Source organism: Culex pipiens, chromosome 1 (assembly GCF_016801865.2).
Source record: "Culex pipiens pallens isolate TS chromosome 1, TS_CPP_V2, whole genome shotgun sequence".
NCBI classification, from domain to species: Eukaryota; Metazoa; Arthropoda; class Insecta; order Diptera; family Culicidae; genus Culex; species Culex pipiens.
The window spans coordinates 3,990,010-4,012,623 of NC_068937.1; the positions used below are offsets into that span (position 1 = coordinate 3,990,010).

A 22,614-nucleotide genomic window follows, 5' to 3' on the forward strand; every position below is an offset into this window, starting at 1 on the left:
CAAAACAAACTGACGACTCGCGGCCGCGGCAGAGCGAAATGCGCGCTGTCAAAATTGAGATTGAAAATAAAACAAAAACTGTTATACGGGGTAAGTTCGCAGGTTGAAATAAAGTTTTGGAGTTCGATAACAGCAATCAGGAACCTTACAAATGTAAAGAAGGAGAATCCATTCCGAAGTTATTTTTTAAAAGGTCCACCTAATTTTTATTTTATTGCTTTTTGGGTGTTTTTGTTTTCTTTTGTTCCTGATGGAAAATTATGAAAAATTAAAAATAAAAAAAAATAAAATCAGAGTGAGAATGCTGAAATTTATGCAGCAGCACTTACTGTAATCAGTTATGTTTGATTTTGTGAATTAAAGAATACCAAGAATTTTAATTTCAAAAAAGTTTCAACAATTTAAACTTTTTTAAAATTTTAAGAATTTTAGACTTTTTATTTAAATCAAAAAAACTAATGAGTTTAAATATTTTGAAAAATTATAAGAATATTTAAAAAAAAACTAGGAATTTAATAATTTAATAAAGACAGATTTTAATACTTTATTTTGCTTAATTTGTATTATGTTTAGTTTGAATATTTTTAGAGATTTGAGAATTTTTAGATTTTTAAGAATAAAAAAAAAAATCACCAAATTCTATATTTTTAAGAATTATAAATAAGAGAAGTAACCAATAAAACTACAAATTATTTTTTTGAATGAATTCTAAGGGTTTTAAGAATTTTAGTAATTTTGTTAATATTAAATGTATTTTAAGAATTTAAGGAATTTGAACAAGTTATACAAAGTTGCGAATTTTAATAGTTTATTATTTTAAATTTAAAAAGAAATAATTTCAAGATTTTTTTTATTATTGAAGTCATTTGAGAATATTTAAAAAATGAAAATAATTTGAAGAATTTACAAATTTTGAAAATTCTATGAATGTAAAATAGGTAAGAATCTTAGGAATATTTGAAATTCATTTTTTTTTTCAAATCCAATTATTAAGATTGTTTAAGAATTCATTTTCATGCTAATGTATCTTAAGAATTCAAAAATTTTATGAAAGTTATAAATTTTGTGAAGTTTTTCAATTTCATAAATTTTAAAAATTTTGGGAATTTCAAACTAGATTTATCAGATGGACTTTTTTGTAGCATCGGTAGAGTTAAAGGTAAGCAGTTGGACTCACAATCCAAAGGTCGCCGGTTCGAATTCCGTGGTGGATAGGAATTTTGGTTTGGATTACCTCGCCGTTTCAAGCCTTCAAACTCCTAGTTTCGAATAGGAATTTCACAAAGGAGAACGAGCATTTGTTTTAAAGAGAAGCTAGGTAGACATTGAATTTTTTTTAAAAAATGTGAATTTTGTGGATAAGAAATTCGAAGATTTTTTTAAAATTCAATTTCAAGCATTTCAGTTTTTCTTTCAATTTAGAAAAAATATGAATTCCTAATGAATTATATTGAGCTTCTTATTTAAATTTTAAGAATTTTATGAACTTTAAGAATTTAATAAATTTGATAAATTTCATGAATTATTATATTATTTAAATTGAAAAATAGGAATGCAATGAATTTTAAAATCATTTAGATTTTTAAGACAAAAAATATTCATTCATATTGCATGTTTCATCGAGAATAAGCAGGACAGGGTGCTTTTTAAGAATATTTATGAATTTGTTAAAAATTGAAATTTGGATAATGTACATTCCAGATTCGATTATCCCAAGGTTTGTATGGGACTTCGGATAATCGAACATTGAACCAACAAGATTTTGTTTCTCATTTTAGTCAAATTTGAATGGTGTATTGCCTGTAAAATTGAAAAATGCATTTTTTCAATATTTCATCATCGCCATTTTGGCCGCTATCTTGGATTTAAAAATTCTAAATCACTTAAGAGTAGTTTAAGGGTCATACTAAAACTAAATTATCAAAAATAAGATAACGAAAAAAAAAATATATATATTTTTTTTTTTTTCGTTATTCGATTATCCGAAGTTTAATTTTGCCAAGGCCTTCGGATAATTGACCGAGCCACGTAGCCCAGTGGTAACGCTTCCGCCTCGTAAGCGGTAGATCGGGGTTCAAATCCCGGCTCGGACCAACACAACTGGTGATCTTTTCCCTTCTGGAATTGATTGCTTAGTAAAGGGAAGGTAGTGTATCGTCACAAACTGGACCTTATCACGACACCTTAGGGAGGCGACCTATGGAATGTTAACATTAACCCGAGGGGCAGGACACAGTTAATCAATCATCTTTACACTAATTGATTAGCGCTGGTTTTCGTCAACTAGCTAATCGATTAGCGCTGATTTGATATTCCATTCCCATCTCATATCAAGATATCTTGTCGTTGAGAAATGTCATTTTGACAGCTTGAAAATGTGACTTCGATTTGATCCGCAGGAAAGCACTAAATTCTCGGGATAATCTGTTGTGCGGTTTCATCCGGTGCAGGCAGGTTCCGGGCACAGCCGGAGAATGGATTTCGGCGTGGTCTCAACCAGCAGCAAACTCACATTGGAGGCCTTTTTATTCCGGCCAAGTTGGTGCTGCACCCGAGAAGAAATCAAGGACAAAAAGCTGTCGGCGAAAGTTTTGAAGATTTTGGCCAATAGAAAGCAGGAGGAGCGCGGAAAAATGCAGCAGGCCCGCCAGATGCAGAAACTAGACGATGCGATCGATAAACAGAACTTGGGCATGACGTTGTAGGGACCAGGACCCCGGCTCCGAAATGGACACCTTTTTCGGCAACGGGATACCGTCGAAGCCATTACTTACCACATCCAGGACATATTCGGCTACGGTCAGAGCCGTTTCCGGAACGAGAACTTATACGATCACGAGATATAGTCCATCTTTGGCAATGCATTTGCAAGAAGATCGGCCTGCTTGAAGGCCGACAGGCGACTTTAAGAGGGGAAGTGGCAGAAGGCGCTGCGAATATAAAAACTGTGTGAATGGGTGCAGTAAGGGGGAAGGTTTTATTATGGGGTTTCTTTTTTTATTCTTTTGGATTTAATTTTGTAGGAGTTTTCTTCCATCGGTTTTCTAACCAATTGCTGCAACTCTTGTTTGGCTAAGCCACCGATGTCGGTTCGTCCAGCGTCATGCCCTCGACCATGTCACTCTTTAACAGCCGCTTCTTCTCGTTCTCATCATCCCCAATGGCGAGTTTCAAGTTGTACTGCTGTTGTTCTTTTCCGGTGACAACCGACTTTTTGCCCTCCCCTCGGATGCTGGCGCCCGTACTACAACCGGCGTTGTCTTCATCACTGCCTCGAGATCGCTAATCATCAGCTGGGTCGCACTCGGTCTTCTGCGACCTGCTTGCTGATTGACCGCTGGTTCCTAGTTGCCGTGGTAGTTATGGTGGTGGCGACATAGTCTGCAAGTTCATTCGTTTGGAATTCTTCTAGAAATCGTCCAGCCGTTGACGCGCCGGATGAAAGCGAATCTGCAAGTAGATACCTGGATAGTAAGGATTATTAGGGTTACGGTCGAGCTGAGGTGCATGGTGGTGTGAAAGTAAGGTCTGTAGCGAGAACTGGAGAAGGTTCTGCGGTAGTGATGGCCGTCGTGGAAGTAAACGCGGGATCACATGACACAGTGACATGACCAAGGTTTTTTTTCCTAATTTTGATCAATTTATTTCCTATTCAATGAAACATTAAACCAAGCATTAAACAATTTTCCATGGCCGACCCCTTTTTTGGGCTTGTGCTTCATACAGCTCGTAAGCCTCCTCGCAGGTCTTGACCCACAGCAGCACCGACGGTGGCTTCGTCTCCGGCGTCAGAACGCACACCATCATGACGTTTCTCTTGCCCATCCCCTGCACCGGCACTGCCTCGTTCAGAATGATGTTGAGCAGAATCTGGCCGATGCTGGAGTCGGCCAGTACCATTATCTGCACCTTCCGGTTCACTTTGATGTACAGCGTTCCGATGCCACGGTCCGAGTAGTTACCGTCAGCTTTGACAAAGTTTGCACCGCTTGGAAAAGATGCTGTCCTTGAACGGCGTGAACTCCACCTTGGACGGTTCGTTCTCGTCGTCATCGGCGGCGGATTTTTCGTCCAACTTGCTGTCCTCGGTGGGTTTGGCCACGTTGGCAAAGATGAAACCCGTTCCGGGCGTAGAACTTGTCGAGCCAAACCCGAAGCTAAATTGTTTGGCTGCTGCTGGAGTCGGTGCCGCGGCCGTGTTTGTCGTCGTCGCTGGCGCATACTCCTCATCCCCGGTGTCCTTGCCGATGGAGCCTGCTGTTTCCTCCTTCGACCGGCTTCCTACAACGACCTTCTTGCTCGGGTGAGTCGTGGCAAAGATGGTGGCACTGAGAAGCGAAAATGGACTGGCTCCTGCTTCAGTAGGCTTCACAGCCGATGTCGACGTCACCCCGACGAATCCCTTGAACGCATCGAACACCGACGACGATCCACCGCTGCCCGCGGAATCCGTGACGACGACTCCGTTTTAACGACGCGTTTTTTCCAGCTTGTAACGTCTGGGCAAATCGGTTTGCCTCCTCCTCTTCGTTCCTGTTGCCGTGGTTCAGGTCGGACATCGCACCGCGTTTGGTCATTTGCCAGGTTAGAACCAGATTAGCCACTTCAATTTCTTGGTGTTGCTTTACGGCCGCAACCACGAGTGATGTTTTGGTTTGTTTTGATGTTTTGACGTTTTGACGTTTGTCCATCAACCCAAGTTAAAATTCGAAGGGTAGGAATACGCTAATTGATTAGCGATAATCCTAATCAACTAGTTGTAAATTCTGATTAACTAAACGATTATTTTTAGTTAATTAGGGCTTGTGTCTCACCCCTCGCATTAACCTTAACATGTTAACATTAAGTTGAGAATGAAACTGCCACTGAATCCGCTTTGTAAATGCCGGCCCCGATACTCTTCAAGGGTGTTCCCCTCAGGAACTGGGAAAGATTTACTTACTTCGGATAATTGAGTCTGGACTGTTTATATCTTTTTGACCTTTGATTTAAAAAAAAAAAATACAACTTTTTTAATTTTTTTTTATTTTAAGAATTTTAAAAATTTAAAATTTTAGGAAATTTAAAAAATCTGGATTAATTAATTAATTAATTTTGCACCTTTGAATAAAATTTGAATTTAAATAAATCAAATTCAAATTATCAAATCCGCACTGTACTCGAACAAACCAAAATCTGCAAACCCTATCCGATACAGATCTCCCCCACGTCACTTTTGACAGCGTCCCAGCTTGTGCAGACAACTCCTTTCCACGCGCTCTGGCATCCCTGGTGTCAGCCATCATGTCGTCGTCGTCGTCGTCCAAAGTAGAGTGATTTTTTCTCCAAAGCGATTCTGCTCCGTCGATCGTCGGTCGGATTACGGGCCAAAAACGGGTTCAATCGCACGGTTCCGGGCACCGTTGACCGTCTCGCGACTCGCTTCCGGTGCGTAGTGTAGTGAAAAGTGCGGATTTCACCCTTCTTCCGCTCCGCGAAAGCGCAACGCCTGCTGCTGCTCCGTGAAAAGTCACGACACACACGGTGGGTGGCGAGAGGAGTCTGGGGCTGGGGAAATTTTACCTGACCTTCTTGGCTCTGGTGCTGGTGCTTTGAAATTCCAGGAAAGATAAAGAAATGAAGTTGCCTGCGTTTCCCGTTCGTTATCAGTGGAAAATGGTGTGAAAAGTGACGCGCGGTTTTTCGCGGAGTGAACGGAAACGGGGAAGCGGAGTTGGTCGGGGTTGGTCTGTGCGTTCCGATAGAGTTGGCCTCGTCGTCCTCCCTCCCAGCAAAAGTCATCACACACACACAACCCAGCCTACTGCTGCTGCTTGTGAGGGGTGGCTGAGAAGGTGCTGAAGGAAGGAAGTTAAAAAGCCAGAAGTTCAAAGAAGAAAACGACTACTGCGATCAGTTTTACTGAAAAATTAACGCGAAATCAAGCAAGTTTCAAGTGAGAATTGAAAAATTCAATCTGAAAGTGAGAAGTGCAAAGATAACAAAAAAATGAAATAAAGGAAAAAATCCAACCAGAAAACGCAACAGGAATAAATAGTACGAAATAATCAACAAAACACAACATCACAAAACGAAGGAGAATGCCGAAATGTGATTTAAAAACTAGATTAATTCCGGCGACCTTCGCCTGGACTCTGCTGCTCGGCACGACGTTCCTCTTTTTCTACTATCCGTAAGTGTCCCGTTTTTTCCTCATATTTTTTTTCGATCCGACCTTTCTTGTCTCTTGTTGTGGGACGTCGACGACGACACAATCGATATAAAATATGCCAACCTTCCCGACACACACACACTCTCGCTCGCACACACACACATTGACACAATCGCTCTATCCTCCACCAACATCATCTACCCATCTCGGGATCTGACACGGTGATAACACACAGGATAAACAAAAAATAATCATCCATTCCCGTTTGCCCGAGTCGAGGTCATTCCCTTCTGCGCCCGCAGGTCAAGGCGTCGTCGTCGTCGTCTCCGGGAATGATGGGAATATGGTGGTAGGTCACCTGGAAAGAAAAGGGAATGGGGTCGTTGTTACTGTGAGCTGAGGTTGTTGAGAATAGTCCTGGAAGCTGGTGAAAATTAATTCCTGTTTGTTCTTGTTTGAAACTGGTTTTAATGCTGGTAAAGTTGTAAATTCAGATATCTTGTGAACTTTGCTTTAAAAAAATATGTTTCTGTCAAGTTTCTGTTTAAAATATTGAAAAAGAAAACTTAAAACATGATTCAGTGATAAAAGATGATTGAATTAAAAAAAAATATCGCTAAATAAGCTCTTGATTAAGTAACTTTTCATTCCACTTTTAATTTCGTTGTTCGAGTAAATTGTTTTTTGAAGTTTTTTAATCAAGCCAGGAAAAAAAAGCCGTTTTCATTCGCTTCTGCATCCAAATCTAAACATTATTTTAGTGGAAAAATGGGTTCAAAAGCTGCATTTGAACATTCCCTGCCACTTGGGGTGACAATTTCGAGCTTTCCCAAAGTGGATAAAAGTAATTTAGAAAAAAAAAACTGTAATACCAAAAATCTACCACCTTTGTAGAGTGTCCTTGAGTTATTCATTTATCCTACAAACGAAGGGAAGGAACGAAAGTTCCCCAACAGGCAGTTTTATTGACATTCTTTCCCAACCGAAATTCATCTTCCAGTTTCAAGTTATGAGCATTTAGGGTGAAATTTTAGTGTAAATGTTTATCATTTTTAAATATTTAACGAAGGAAAAGCTAAAGATATTAAGAAAGTATTAGACTACGACAAACAAACTCTCTAACAAACTTTTTGACAGTTTGCCTGCCTTGTTTGTTTGCAGAAACGTCAGCTTGCATACATTTGGCTTTGTTTGTGAGTTTGCGAGTTTGGCAAACTGTCAAACACAAAAAAGGTGCGTTTGCCATAGTCTAATAGCTCCTTAATATGCCCTTAATAATGCAAAACGGCTTGTTTTGACATACACAGAAAAAAAAATGATAGTAATATTCATCAGGGAATGGTGACAGATTGTGTGTCAAAAGTTGTTTTTTTTAAATAATATTTTATCAGGATCTGTCATCATTCCCTTATGAATATTACAGAGAAACCTCTTTTTACACGGTAGCGTTACGCTTTTTATTTCGTCGATCTCTCCAAACCATACAATAGTTTTGCAAGCTTCAAAAAGCGTTTTGTAGATCTGGACAAAACCTACAAATTGCTTTTAAAAGATTGCAAAAATGTTGCGTCGAAATCGACAAATTAGAAAAACGTAACGCACCGCGTAAAAAGAGGTTTCACTGTGTTATCATTTTTGGCTGTGTATATCAAAAGAAGCCGTTTTGCATTATTAAGGACGTATTAAGGAGCTAGTTCCTGAACTAGAGTTACTCAAAACAGTGGAATAGTATTCAACCAACCAAATATTTAACCATCCAAAATTCAACTTTTTTTTTCTGTGTAGGAAATACACGGACAAAGTTTCAATAGAAGCAATTAACACAAATTTGTAAGGTGTAATATTGGAAGGTTTAATATTACATCTTTTATTTTTGTAATTTTGGTAATAATACCCCAATTACAATTGAAAAAAGTGACAGGTAAGTTACAGATTTTTGTCGGTAAAATTAGTTTTTTTTTTCTGGCATAAAAGATGTACCCATTTCTAGATGTTATATTTTCAGGGTTTTTTTTTCATCTTGAACAATATTTCTTTATTTTAAAACTACGCTTTCTTTTTAGAGTGTACCAATGTTCTACAAATCAGACAAAAACTCAAAATTTAATATCAGTTATCAGAATATTACGAAAAAGTTTTTTTTTAAGATGATTAAATCATTTTAAATCATTATTTTAACATTTTTTAGACTTTTGTGACGTTTGTTGTGGTTATAGTTCTGCTCTAAGGAAATTCCAAATTTTTGTTACTATATGTTTTTCTATGTTGCTTTGCCCGCTGAATCTGAATCTGACCTAAAAAATTAAGCCAAAGTGTGACAATATGATAAATTATGATAAAAATCGGTATTTTGACACTTTGGCCCAATTCTGAGGTTACATTCAGAACACCACGCAATCACTAGGACATTTTTAGGCACTAATTGTTAAACTCTAATTTTCAAACATGAATATCTTGTGAACTGAAAGAACTGGATCTAGAAAAATGCGAAAATCGAGATTCTTGGTTAATGATATCAACGGCACCATCAAATTTGAACATGATCATCGAATGTTTATTTTTATGAAAAGGTCCAGTAAAGAAAATTATATTTTTGCCTTCCTCACCTTACTGAGGAAAGGCTATAAAATCACTCGAAAAACGAAATTCTTAATTTGACCTCATAGACCCACCTTCATGTATACTTATCGACTCAGAATCACATTCTGAGCAAATGTCTGTGTGTGTGGTGGGATGTTGATCAAAAAAATTTGCACTGGATTATCTCGGCACTGGCTGAACCGATTTGGACCGTATTGGTCTCATTCGATCCATCTTGGGGTCCCATAAGTCACTATTGAAAATTATAAAGTTTAGTAAAGTACTTCAAAAGTTATGCTAATATAATGATAAGAACAAAAGTCCGAAAGATTGTAAAAAGGGTGGTTTTTGTAAGAAACCCCGTCATGTTATGCATTTTTAGAAAGGTATTCGAAAGACCTTTCCAACGAGTTCAAAAGATTGAAGATCTGACATTCTTATCATATATCTCGATGAAAACGGTGTCCGGATCTATCATGCGACCTGTCGATGGATAGGCGATCAAAAGACCTGTGCAACGAGTTCGATAGATTGCAGATCTGACAACCCTATCAAAAGTTATAAGCACATAAGTGCCCTGAATTATGGAGATCTGACTAACCAATCTGATGGTATGAATAACACAGTCCAACAAGATTTTGTCTCTGAGACGAGTATATGTGTTCCTAGTAGAATTTTGCCTGCTGAATCCGAATCCGGGTCCAGAATTGCTCCAAGTGGTCCCAATTTTGAGATACACCCGTTTGAAATGTTAGTTTAGGCCAAAATTAGCTACTTTATCGACTATTTTACAAAAGAACTATTGAATAAACAACTAAACCAATACATGTATCTTAAAGTTCACGTTTTCCCCTTTCTGAAACACCCCTGGTTTTAAAAGTTTGATTGTTTCTACGCATATTTATAGCCATTTTAAAATTATATTTTCAGTTGGTTCTCATTCAACTTTTTCCAACTTGCATGCAAGTCAAATTCTAATTTTAAAATGGCTATAAATATGCGTAGAAACAATCAAATTTTAAAAACCAGGGGTGTTTCAGAAAGGGGAATACGTGAACTTTAAGATACATGTATTGGTTTAGTTGTTTATTCAATAGTTCTTTTGTAAAATAGTCGACAAAGTAGCTAATTTTGGACTAAACTAACATTTCAAACGGGTGTATCTCAAAATTGGGACCATTTGGAGCAATTCTGGACCCAGATTCGGATTCAGCAGGCAAAAATCTACTAGGAACACATATTCTCGTCTCAGAGACAAGAAACATTTGATTTTTTGTTGAACTGTGTAATGAATCAAATTGATAGAACACTGAAAAGTCCGCCCTTTTGTATCTATTTTGGATAGGCATCAACCACCTAAGGGTGGATTAAGTAACGTTTTTTTCAAGTTCGAGTGTTTTGAATATTCCTAACTCAAGGTGGTTTTAAAAACACAAAAAAAAACAAAAATTAAACATTTTGTTCTGGTTTTGCTTACAAAAAAAAAACTAGAATTTTCAATTTGCACTTTTCTGTGTACGATGAGATTGGAATGGCCCAAATTTAATTTGGATAATTAGTTTTAATTGTAGAAGATTAATCTTAAACGTTGCAATATCACCATGAGTTGCTTTAAATTTAAACCAAAAAACGATCAAACACTCTGTCTCAATTAGGATAGTGGCAGTCAGTTTGTTGTTGATTGGAAAACCTTTTTTTTGCTCCTGCTCCTCCTACTCCATCACTCCATGGTCACATAGTCGACAAACGAACCACGTAATCGAATTTTCGCATGTGACACTATGTTGAACCATCATGGCCCACGCCACGCCAAACTTGGTTTTTCCACGTTCCGCTGGAATGACCGACAGAACGAACGACGACCGACCAACCACCTATCATAGAACACAAAATAGTGAAATCACGCGACCGGGCCTCTTTTCTAGCTGTGTGTGTGTTTTTGTGGAGATATTTATGGATTGGGACAACATGTCAGGGGTGTAGTCAACTGGATTTATAAAAGTTTTCTATTAAATGTGTTTTTCTAAAGAAATCCCACAAAAAAAAATCTAATTTAATAAAATTGCTAATTTAAAATTTTAAATCAAAATTTTCCACAAATTAATCGCCCCTGGCTTCCCCTTACACAGATCTCAGACCAACTGTGACCACCGACGATGCGTGTAACCCATCGTCATATATTTCCACCCTCCTCTTGTTTTTTCCGCCCCACCCGTTTTGCCATAAATTTTCCCTATTTGTTACACCCAAATGGGTGACGACGACGACGACGAACGGCCAGCAGCCAGTGTTATAAAAATATCCCCATCCATCGCAACGCAACATCGAATCACAGATTCGACGGCACACTAGACTAGACGCAATGACTAAGATTTGCGCCACCAGACTTTGGCTGAGCTAGACTAGCTTATCAAAAGGGCGTAGAAAACGGAATAAATTTGCACATTTCATTTCTCGAGTTGTTGTTTACAAAATTAAAACAGTTTATTTGAAAAAAGCTAAAATTTATTCATTTATATGACGATTTGATGAAACATAATAAATACACTTGAAATGGTTTGATCATGCTCATTTCTGTCAAAAGTAAATAAAATTCATTTTAAAATGCTCATCAAATAACTGTCTGCAAAATGCGAGTCCACAAGTGAAAGAGAAAAAGAAAGAAAAAAAAGTCGTTTCCTTAATGATAAAACTACTCACTGTCCTGTAACTAAAAAACTTTATGAACCGAGCAGGGCAAGGCAACTAAAATCACTTCACCTGTGCTGTGCTGCTTTCATTTGCACACACACAACTCACTCGTTGACATCGCGTCGTCGCTCGTTTAACTGCACTTTTCCTCTTGAGCATAATGATTACGACTACGAGGACGAGGATGATGATGCGGCGGACCAACAAAAGTCATGTCCCTTTTGAAATGGAAGCGTCTTTTGCTTTGGAAGGATGTGGGGTTTTATGTGGTATTTTTTTTTGATTTTCATGATTTTTTCAGATTTTTTAACTGTATAAAATAAAAATAAATAAATTTAAAAAAAATGCAAATCTACTCTATTTGTGCCTTTCCTATTTCAATTGAAAGAAGCCTTTTTGTATCAATTGTAAGTACCGTAAACCGGGGTGACTTTGATATGATTTCGATTTGTTTTTAGAATATTTTCCAACAGGTAAGGTTTTTCTCAAGATTATTATTTTTAAAACATTTACTGGGGTAGGACACACAAAATCCATGCACTGTTTCGGAAAAAAAGTTTTTTCAATAATGTTTAGAAAAATAGTTACGCTAAAAATTCTTAGTTTTAATTCCGGGGTGACTTTGATAGTCATAGTTTTTCTTGTTAAAATCATATTTAAGATGTTCAAACTTTATTTGTTCGCTAAATGTACCATCACTAAAGTAGCTGATATAGTTTTTAAGAAAAAAAAAAATCAATGTTTATATTTAGTTAACAAAATACATATAAATTTTAGGTAAAATTGTTAAAAAGTCGGAATATTGGCTGAAATTTGTTGAAACTAGTTTTGTTTGTAAAATTATCGATTTATACTGAATTCGAAGCACGAATCACAAGTTTTCACATTTTACATAAAATTTGTTCAACTGAAATTGCCTTTTAATTTGGAGATTTTTTTTAAATTGTGTTTCAAAAACACATATTATTTATTATTTACAAACTTTTTTAACCTTCTCCTAGTGGAAAATTGTCTACCACGGTCAGTATGTTTCTAAACCATTCCTTACGTATTTTAATTGTACTCTTCATTTTGCGGAAAAATCGCAAACCTATCAAAGTCACCCCGGCTATCAAAGTCACCCCGTTTTACGGTATATCCATAAAACTATACAATATTAGAACTGTCATGAAATATTTTCTGCCGATTTATTTAAAAAAATGAAAATGGTTTTTTTTTCTGGTCAATTTGATTTTTTTTCCAGAATTGATGAGAATCATTCAAACAAAAAATATACAAAAAATACTTAAAATCTTTTTGAGCTCAATGTTTTCAAAAGTTTGAAAGATTAAGACTTCGATTTTTTTTAATTTGTTAAATTAGCGTTTTTTACTTAAATTATTTAAAGTGTCAAATTTTGAAATTTACAAAATAAAAAAACAGAGATTGCTTAAAGTTAGATTCACTTTGAGTCATGGTTAGTTATAAAAGAGCAAAAAAAAGTTGTAATCCGGCTGCGTGTAAAAGGACTGAGCTTTAAATAATGCCTGCACTATATTATGAAAATCTATGTAATTTTACATCCAGAAATACGCGGACCATAAGTATGGGAAAGCTGTTTAACCAACTTGTCAAGTTCATATGGGCAATTATCCTACCATTTTTCAACGGTCCGATAGCCGTGCTGGCTAGGGCGCCAGGCCTCTCTGAGAGTGCTAGGTTCCTTCGAATTAAGGTTTATGTAAAACTTTTTCTGTTAAAATTTGAGATTTTTTATTTTATTTTATCCAAAATAGATACAAAAGGGCGGACCTTTCAGTGTTCTATCAACTTGATTCATTATTCATATCATCAGAATGGTTAGTCAGATCTTCATAATTCAGGGCACTTACGTGCTTATAACTTTTGATAGGGTTGTCAGATCTGCAATTTATTGAAATCGTTGTTAAGATCTTTCGATTACCTATTCAACGACAGGTTATGCTAAAAAAACGATGTTAACAAAAGTTCGGAAGATTGTAAAAAGGGTGGTTTTGTAAGAAACCCCGCATTGTTATACATTTTTAGAAAGGTATTAAAAAGAACTTTTCAACGAGCTCAAAAGATGGAAGACCTGACAACCCTATCAAAAAAGTTATTAGCACTTAAGTGTTATTAATGAACTTTTTGGAGGCCAGATCTAAGATATTTTGATGAAAACGTTGTCTATCATGCGACCGGTCTTTGGATTGGTTATCAAAAGTCCTTTCCAACGAGTTCAAAAGATTGAAGATCTGGCAACACTATCGAAAGTTATAAGCACTTAAGTGTAATTTATGCACCATAAACGTTGAAAAATATGTGGAACGGCCTTATGCAACAAGTTTCAAAAACATAACGAGTGCTAAAAAAAAAATGAAATTCCACAAGTCTGGAACTTTTTTTTTTAATTCCGGAATCAACCGTTTAATTTTTTTTAATGAACCATTGCTTTAACAGCTTGAATGTTATTTGCAGTCATATCCAAATCCAAAATAGAATCTTAATGTATTGTTTTTCGATAAAAGTGCTGGTAAGTTAAACTTTTCAACACTCAAATAAATGCTGAATTTTACATTTCAGTACTCTTATTTTCAGCAAAGGAAAAGTAGGCTGGTTTCATCATTCAAGAAGGACAGGAAAATTAAAAAGTTCCTAAACGGTGCAAATTGACTAAAGCCTGGAGCACCCAAATATTTATTACACACATTTTTGAATCTTTGCAAAAACGGGAACTATATATTTTTTGTTTCATCCGTTAAGCAGTCTTCAAAAAGATTTAAAAGAAAATGTTACCTCTTTAATATTCAAATTATTTCAGGATTGACGATTTGTAGTAAATTTCTATTACTTGGCACATTAATGTTTCTATGGGTAAGCTTTTTGTGTGTGAAAATTTGTCTGAAAAGATTGCAGTTCGATTTTTTTTTGAAGGAATATTTTTTTGGGATTTTGATAGACTCTCTTATTGGTTTGAAACTTAAATTTTTGTTTCTAAATCAAATAATGCAAACGCACAACATAGTTTGATCCAGCGTTGCCACATGTACAGATATTTTTGGCACAGACCAAACACTCAAACTAATTATTTTTACAGTTAAAATACACTTGAGTAGTTTTTGTAAACTGCACTAAAAAGATACACATTTTTTGCATTTTTTTACTTGTTTAGTTTTTGATAAAAATGATTTTCTTTAAAGTTATACTTGATTGAGTGTTTGGCCTGTGCCAAAAATATCTGTACATGTGGCAAGCCTGGTTTGATCTTTAGGATCAGCAAAACGACCAAGATCACGTTGATGATGCTCCAGATCAATTCCCAGGTCGTTGGAGCAACACGTTGATCATCATTTCACAATAACTACATCTTCGTCCTCCAGCTCTCGTTGAGTCGTGTCCGAGTGTATAGTATATCGATTGATCGCTTTTAGTTTCGAGTTAGTTGGTCTCATTTACAACCATCCAGTTCAGCCAGCTGGCATTCCTTCACTCACTCTCTCTGTCCGGGACCACATGAGTCCGTCCATCCATCCGTCAGTGTCTGTGTCTGGTCGTCCATATCGAGCAGCAGAGGAACTTAAAACCAACAACAACAACAAGCATAAAACTCCCAACTTGGGTTGTTGCTGAATACATATTTCAACGAGAGTGGCAACAGCGCGGCAACAAATAAATTGTGCAAAAACCTATCCCTGGCCGCCGCCGCCGTCCATGGCCAAAAGGTATAAACTAAGGTAGGGGCGTCAATTGTTGGAAAAGTTGATTTTTTCAAATTTGTTTACAGAGTCGAAACTTGAGTGACTAATGCAAAATAATATTGTTTTAAGGGAGCAAATTTGATATTCCCTGGAGATGGAGCCACACGTTGCCGTCGTTTCAGGGCTATTTGCAAAGATGATTTCCGATGTTGATATATATCACACATTTATTTTATATTTATATACTTGTGTTGATAGAAATCACAGTTTTTATAATATGTAAAATTGCAAGATGTTGAATTTTTTTATTTGAGTCTCAATATTCTTGTTCGTGAAATCTGTTAGGAACAGGTTTAAACCCGTTTGATATTAGGGATGAATAGTTAGTTTTTTTGTAACTCTTCTAGGTTGTTTAATACTTCCAGACTCCAGTTATGTGTAAGCCAGTTTAGTAATGCTATCAGAATCTCTGATTTCAATTCAAGTGGTATACTAACCATTCTGAATTGTCATAAAATCCATAGAGTCTCGATCAATCAATAATGAAATGATATCGGACAAAATTCGTTAATCTGTTGAACTAACGGTTTTCGGATTATGGTTGTATCGATCATTGTTGCGAATCGAGGATCTACTGGAGTTTTGACGATCAAACAGAGCCTAACATTTCAAAAGGACACACAGGTGTGAACAGGATTGTGTCTCTTTCACTCAAATGATAGTTTACATAAGGTATGATAGGGATACACTCTTGTTTGCAAAGCTTGTGTGCCCTAATGAAATGGAAGGCACGAAATAGTCGTTTTAACAACGAGTGTTCAAATTGTAAAATATGAACGTTTCATTAATGTTTATTGTTTTTGGAAGCAGCAAGACAGGTTTAACAAATAGGTAAAGGGATGTTTGGCTTTGTAATTAAAATTTCGGGGATTTGAGATTCAAGTTACTTTCAGACAGTTTAGTTGAGGTTGTTGATTCAAGTTAGTTAGTTTTCTGAAATGAATAATTGGACATAAATGATCAGTTAAATTAAAGTTAGTTGCAATGTACGACAAGACTACTGACGGACGCGACAGGACGAAGCCCTGAAAAATTGCCCTTGACAAGTTAGTTTTCATCTTTCATCTTCCAGTAAATTTATTTGATTTCCTTTAAATTTGAAATACATCATAGGTTCCCTTTGTATAAATCTCAAATTAGTTTTAGATTAAATCATAATTTCATAGTTCCTTTATTCAGTTTTAGTAAGAAGTTAGATTAACGTAACTGCTCATGTCATCCAAGTTCTTACTACTCACACCTACACTAATTTTCTTTCACCTTCCCCCTCCCGATCCCCTATATCTTCCGGTGGTGTTCATTTGGTATGCAATACTAGTTCGGCCACTACCCTTTTTTCCACAAGAAACCGGACTTGGACTGACTTGAGGCCGCGTCCCCCACCTTGCTCCGTAAAACGAAACGAAAACGAAGATAGCAAATTTGATATTCCAACAATTCGCGACCTGACCCTAGCCCATAAAGTGCGGTTTGGTTGGGCCGACTGGAAAAGGAAAAAAACGCGCCTTTCCTTCGCGGGGGAGAAAGAGAAAGAAAACTGGCCAAACCCAAAGCGGAAAACCGACCAAAAAGCAACAAATTAAAAATTCTATTTTCCTGCTGCTCGAGCCCAAGTCGTTAGTGAGTAGTGTGTGTGTTGAAGGAGGCATGAGAAGAGGGAGGGGAAGGTGTAAGAGATCACGTTTTTGGATCGCGCGACGAAAGTTTTTCCTTTTGCAGGGTATTTTGCCTCACCACCCTCACCCTCTCAAAACGACAGAAAAACACTTGTTCGACTCATGTTTTTTTACTTTTTTTCGTGGGGAGGAGGTCGTCCGTTGGTGGAGGTGGTTTTATGCCGCGCCACACACTTTTGCCTTCGTTTTGGGTGACTTTTGCTTTCTCGACGATTGGGAAGTTGTTGGTTTTGTTGGTGGGTCTCGTGGCGCAGGGGTAGCGGCTTCGGCTGCCGATCCCGATGATGCTATGAGACGCGGGTTCGATTCCCGCCTTATCCACTGAGCTTCTATCGGATGGTGAAGTAAAACGTCGGTCCCGGTTTCTCCTGTCTCGTCAGAGGCGCTGGAGCAGAAATCCCACGTTAGAGGGAAGGCCATGCCCCGGGGGGCGTAGTGCCAATAGTTTCGTTTTTTTTTTTTTTGGTTTTGTTGGTGGGTGGGTCGAACCTCCACCATGTCTCACCTCTCCTAATCAAATTGAGAATTATTGGTCTGCAAAGTTTTCGGAAGAAACTTTGAATATTCGTTAGTTTTATAAAATAAGGTTTAAAAAATACAAGAAATTGGAACGAATTTTTAATCTTGTACAGTCCAGACTGAAAAATGCATTAATTAATTTTTACGGCGATCAACCATTAAAATTTGCCTAAAATGGGGTCGCAGAACTCGAATTGGATTTTAAAAGTAAGGATGAAAAAATATGACAACAATTTGTTTTTGTTCATGATTCGATTATCCAAAGTCCCATAGAAACCTTCGGATAATCGAAACTTCGGATAATCGAGGCTTCGAATAATCGAGTCTGGACTGTAACATCTTTTTATCTATTCATGATTTTAAAATCGATTATCGGAAATACGTAGAACGCAACATGTTCAAACATGTGTTAATTTCGTTTAAATTATATAGGGGAACAGCTTGTAATTCCATCGTGCACATAATGTTGGCATATCAGCACTTTGACTTTCAGTTACACCTCCTAAACTTTTCCAGAAACTTTTAAAAATATTTGTACCAGCCTGATTGAGTTCATAAAAAAGTATTTTAAGCAGAAAGTTGCAAGAGATAAAAATTTCAGCATAGGTCGTACATTTATCAAACCAGGTTACCATTTTTTGCAATTCCAAAAAACAACCTCAGTGCTGAAAAGTATAACTTTTCGGCCCTTGTAACGAAAAATATTACTTTTCGATTCAGTTTTTTTTTTTTTTTGGTAGAGAAAAGTAGGCCGTTTTGTCGTTCAAGAATGAAAAGAAAGTCAGTAGTTTCACGACGGAATTGCAAAAAAATATGTTTTTCTTAAAGTTTTTAGTTTATTTCCTACTTGTGGACACAAAAATTCAAAAATTTCCAAAAATGACCGATTTTTTTTATCAAAAATGCCAAACTATATGTTTAACAATGTATCCCAAACTGCACATGTTTTTCTTAAAAAAAAAAGAAACTTTTAGCAGAGCGAGTTGTGGCGCTATAACCACGGCAGAGAGAGTCCAGGGCATTCGTGGAAATACAATGTCCCATCCCAGAGGGTCCCGGAGTACCAAACCTTCTTAGCATGGTGCTCCCAACGAATACAACCAAATCTAGGAGCGTATGGTGGTGTGTCCCCACGCTTCTTCCTTCCCTGTCGATTCAGAATTGTGTTGTTGTTCGAACACTCAGTGCTCAAACTCAACCCAATTACGAGTCCTCTCTGCGATACGGCTTTACGCAGTAGGCCTGGCCGCTTTAACGCTTGTGATGTTTCAATGCATTCCGATGCTATGGCGCACTACAAATGTTAATAAATGACAAGAAGAGTGCTAGGCGTCATCTAACCTAAGGCACTCTCCAGGATCCCTTCGAAAGATTGGCTGCGCTAGGGTCTGATTAGATTAGATTAGAAAAAAAAGAAACTTTTAGCAATTATTTTCTTAGCCCCCTCATTTTATGTGGCAATTTTGAAGGGAGGGAGACAAAAAATAGATAAAGTTTGTACTTACTTGAGCAAGTACAAATTTCATTTAAAAGTTTTGTACCTCGGATCTGGTCGAGGTCGAGATGATGTCCAAAAACTTTTTTAAATATTTGCATCGCCCTTATGGTACTTTCTAAAAATTGTAAAATATCGATGTATTTTTTGTCGGTCCTAAAATTCAAAATTTCCAAAAGCTAACAAGTGCCCAATTTTTATTTTAAATACAAAATACACGTTGTGTAACTTTTTGAACTATGTATGTAGAATAATTGGCTGTATATCTGTCACATGTAACAACTAATTGAATAAGTATGTTCTTTTTTTCAAGTAGTAATGTTCTGCTATATATTTTATTCTGCAATATTTGCGATACTTGAATACATTGCTTTGGCTCAATTCTCTACGAAATCAGCCGACGAGGCGCATTTTTTGTATTTTTTTTTTCTTTGGCTCAATCTTTTTGGGGGTCAACATACTAACATTCAATAAGTTCAAATATTTAATATTATTCAATATTGCTCTTTTAAAATTTAAGAGGATAATGTAGTTTTAAAAATATTTTTTTTCGAAAAAATCAGAAAACATTACAAATGTTTATTTTTTTTGTTAATTTGTTTTTTTCGATGAGACATAAAAAACTTTTTTTTGTTTTGTTTTCTTTTATTCGCTGTATTTCAGAAAATAATCTTTAATGTCTCTTAGGCAATTTCATTGAGAATTTTCGAAAATAATATTTTTAGTTCGACTGTTCCTGATTGAAGACTACTTCAAAGAATCGGAAAACTAGATTTTTTTTTTCAGTTTAAACTTTAAATGGATATATCTTGAAAACGTTGCAACGTTGAAATTTGTATAGTGCTTTTCGATTTTACATAACAAATTTAAGTCAAAAACTGTTTTCGAGTAAAATCTCAATAGGCAACGTTTTTGTTCATGGCTCTTTGTCCCCTAAAACAAATCAAAAAATCTCATAAAAAATAGAAAAAAAAGTTTATTTTAAAATCGGCAAAAATGTTTGCAGCGTACGATTTTTGTCAGAATAGTCGTCATCCTACAATTACTCCGAAGACACCAAACCGATCCAAAAATTCCTTCAAAAGAAACAGATTTCCGAATATTTGCGTACCATTTTTGTATGAACAACCGACCAAATTGTACGGAGCCTTGTATGAATGACACAAAATGGCTTCTTTGGTCATATGGAAGGCCCCCAAAAAGTTTGAGCAAAATCAAACAAAACAAAAAATTAAAATGCAAAATCAAACAAAACAAAAAATTAAAATGCAAAATCAAACAAAACAAAAAATTAAAATGCGAAATCGGACGATTTTGTAGAGAATTACATACTTAACTACTTGTCCCTGGGCATGAGTAGAGATCTCAACGCCGTTAGCAATGTTGGCTTAAAAATAAAATTCATTGGATAATATCACCCTCCCCCCAGCCAACATTTTTGCCATGCGAAGCGGGCCTCTAACACTGTGTCTAGGTAACACCTAGCTAGGAGCGATCAGTGGACAAACACAAGAGGTGATCTCAGGGTCGATTAGGAGTTCATGAAGCAAATTAGTCGTCTCCCACCCCTTTTAAATTGAAAAATGAACTCTGAAACCAGCGTCTACTCACAACAACAGAAACCGAGGCCTCTTCTAGGCATTGTAGGGTCTAAATTACTGCTTGCCATACAATTTTGAAATCAATGATTAGAGTATTTAGGATAATTATTTTCAACATTACAATATTTATCTGTTTGTTATCTCCACATTACTTTCTATAACAGGTTTTAAAAAGAATACTTTCTGTTGTTACATAAGCCTTTTGCTTGTTCAACAGACAATTTAGAAATGTTAGGTGTTAAGCGGAATTAAGCTAGACCATTTAGAAATTTAGAAGTGCATTTAGATTTAGGCACACTTATTTGAACCATGAGCTTCAGTTTTATTTTTATTATTATTTAGAGAAGATTTGTAGGGTTTATTCTCCCTAATGAGTTCGTTCCTTAGAAATTAGGAGAAAAAAGATACTGCCGCCACCTTTGTTTAATATTTGCAGGTACCCAGCTTCATCAGCGGAGCTGGTCAAAGGATGACCAGGTCAAATTCGTTACTGACCAATTCCGACATCAACTGGCGAAGGTGATCTAGGACATCTGACGGCGGTTGCGGGGTCGTCCTTTCAAAAGCTAAGTAACAAATCAGTAAAGTAATCGTATTACAGGCCTGCCTATTATGGTCATGTTGAATACGATTAACTACAACACTAACCATTTAAACTTTCAGCAAACAAGACTTATGACGGACGTGACAAGACGAGGGCCTGTTAAGCTTTTAAACATTGTTTTCTGTTGTTTTCTTTGCTTCTGATAATTAATTACTTTCGTTGATTGATTGTAAACCTCAACATATAAATTCATTGTGATAACTTTGCGTTTGTTGGGATGGTTTAATAATCGGTTAGTAAAGGTCCATTTGTGCGTGGATAGTGTACTCCGTTCGCTAGGGTTCCTTGGAGTCAGTTCTGTGGGGTTTAACAGTCTCGACAGTTTAAACCTATAGCGCTGATTTTGGGAAGCTCGTGCGAACGGGGTTTTTAATGAACATTGGGGGCGGCGATTGAGCACGAAGTTTCGATTTAGCTTATTTACATCATTACACGATTACATACTCTCACAAACACAATCTCATTTTAACCTACCCAATCATGTCCTCAATCCCCGCTCCCATGGAGTGCGAGCGATCCGCATGTGATTGACACGACCATTACCGTTCCTGTACACAACCGGACTTGGACTGACTTGATCCTGGCTATCCCACCTCGATCCGCAAAAAAAAAAAAAAAAAATTACATACTTAACTACTTGTCGATGTGCCTTTCCAGCAAAGATGCTATGGGAAGGACTTGTTTGAAAGATACAATTCAGGACTCAATTTGATGTAATCTAAATGCTTTCGGGCAACTCGAAGAACTTGAAAGTTATTAGTTGTCTTATAACTCTAAGTTTAAAACAAATTATTCAGAAAGTAAAAACTTAACCTCTCAAAATAAACTCCAAAAGACAGCAACAACAAACAAAATCAAAAAGCAGTAAAAATGCCGGCTTATCGTAATCTAACCTCTTCTCTTTTGACCGTCAGATAAGCTAAGTAGCGTCGACGACGACAACAGTAAAAATTGACTATAGCTAACCTTTGCCTTGCCTTTGTGTCCCAACAAGAGTCGATTACTGACGTCGTCGTTGTCACACATGGATCTTTTTTTTGCGCTAATCGTCCACGGCTATTGACATCGGAGGTTTCTGTCATGATGATGGAACGGACGCATATAAAAAAAAAGTGCTTCCGTGCGGACTCTCGGTTCTTTCCACTTGAACGAGGAGGAGACTTGTTTAAGTCTCTCTCTCTTTCTTTTCATATGAACAGCAATTCGCAATGATTAATACTATGTGTGATTGGGAAGAGGCAGTGATTCACGTTGACAGAAATAACGTATAGAGCATTTTCACTGTAAGGGAATTTTGTTTAAGTTCATTGCATTTTTTAAAGAATTAAACTGAAACCAAATTTCTCGTTTATTTCTCCAGATGTCGCCAGTTCTACGTGCAGCGGCACCCATGGGTTCCGGCGTACCAGGCCGTCATCACGTTCTTCGTCATCGCCAACTTCACGATGGCCACCTTCATGGATCCCGGCGTCATACCGAAAGGTGAGTTTTAAAACTCAAATTTCCCTGCAAAAAAAATCCCTCCAATTATCACCTTGACCG

The 22,614-nt window shown here is 36.7% G+C and overlaps 1 protein-coding gene and 1 pseudogene across 3 annotated transcripts in view; one reads left to right on the top strand and one right to left on the bottom strand.

Moving 5' to 3' along the window:
• Positions 1-3,659: 3,659 nt before the first annotated feature.
• Positions 3,660-4,559, bottom strand: LOC120432308 (nuclear pore complex protein Nup50-like; annotated as a pseudogene).
• A 684-nt stretch (positions 4,560-5,243) lies between these two features.
• LOC120432227 (palmitoyltransferase ZDHHC8) overlaps positions 5,244-22,614 on the top strand; it is a 33,457-nt gene continuing 16,086 nt past the window's right edge. The window contains exons 1-2 of one of the 3 annotated variants that reach the window (XM_039597402.2): positions 5,244-6,172; positions 22,433-22,554. In XM_039597402.2, coding sequence (XP_039453336.1) covers positions 6,081-6,172; positions 22,433-22,554 — 214 coding nt within the window. In that variant the 5' untranslated portion in view covers positions 5,244-6,080. The remainder of the gene's footprint in view (positions 6,173-22,432; positions 22,555-22,614) is intronic. The other 2 variants (XM_039597401.2, XM_039597403.2) reach the window with 2 other exon arrangements.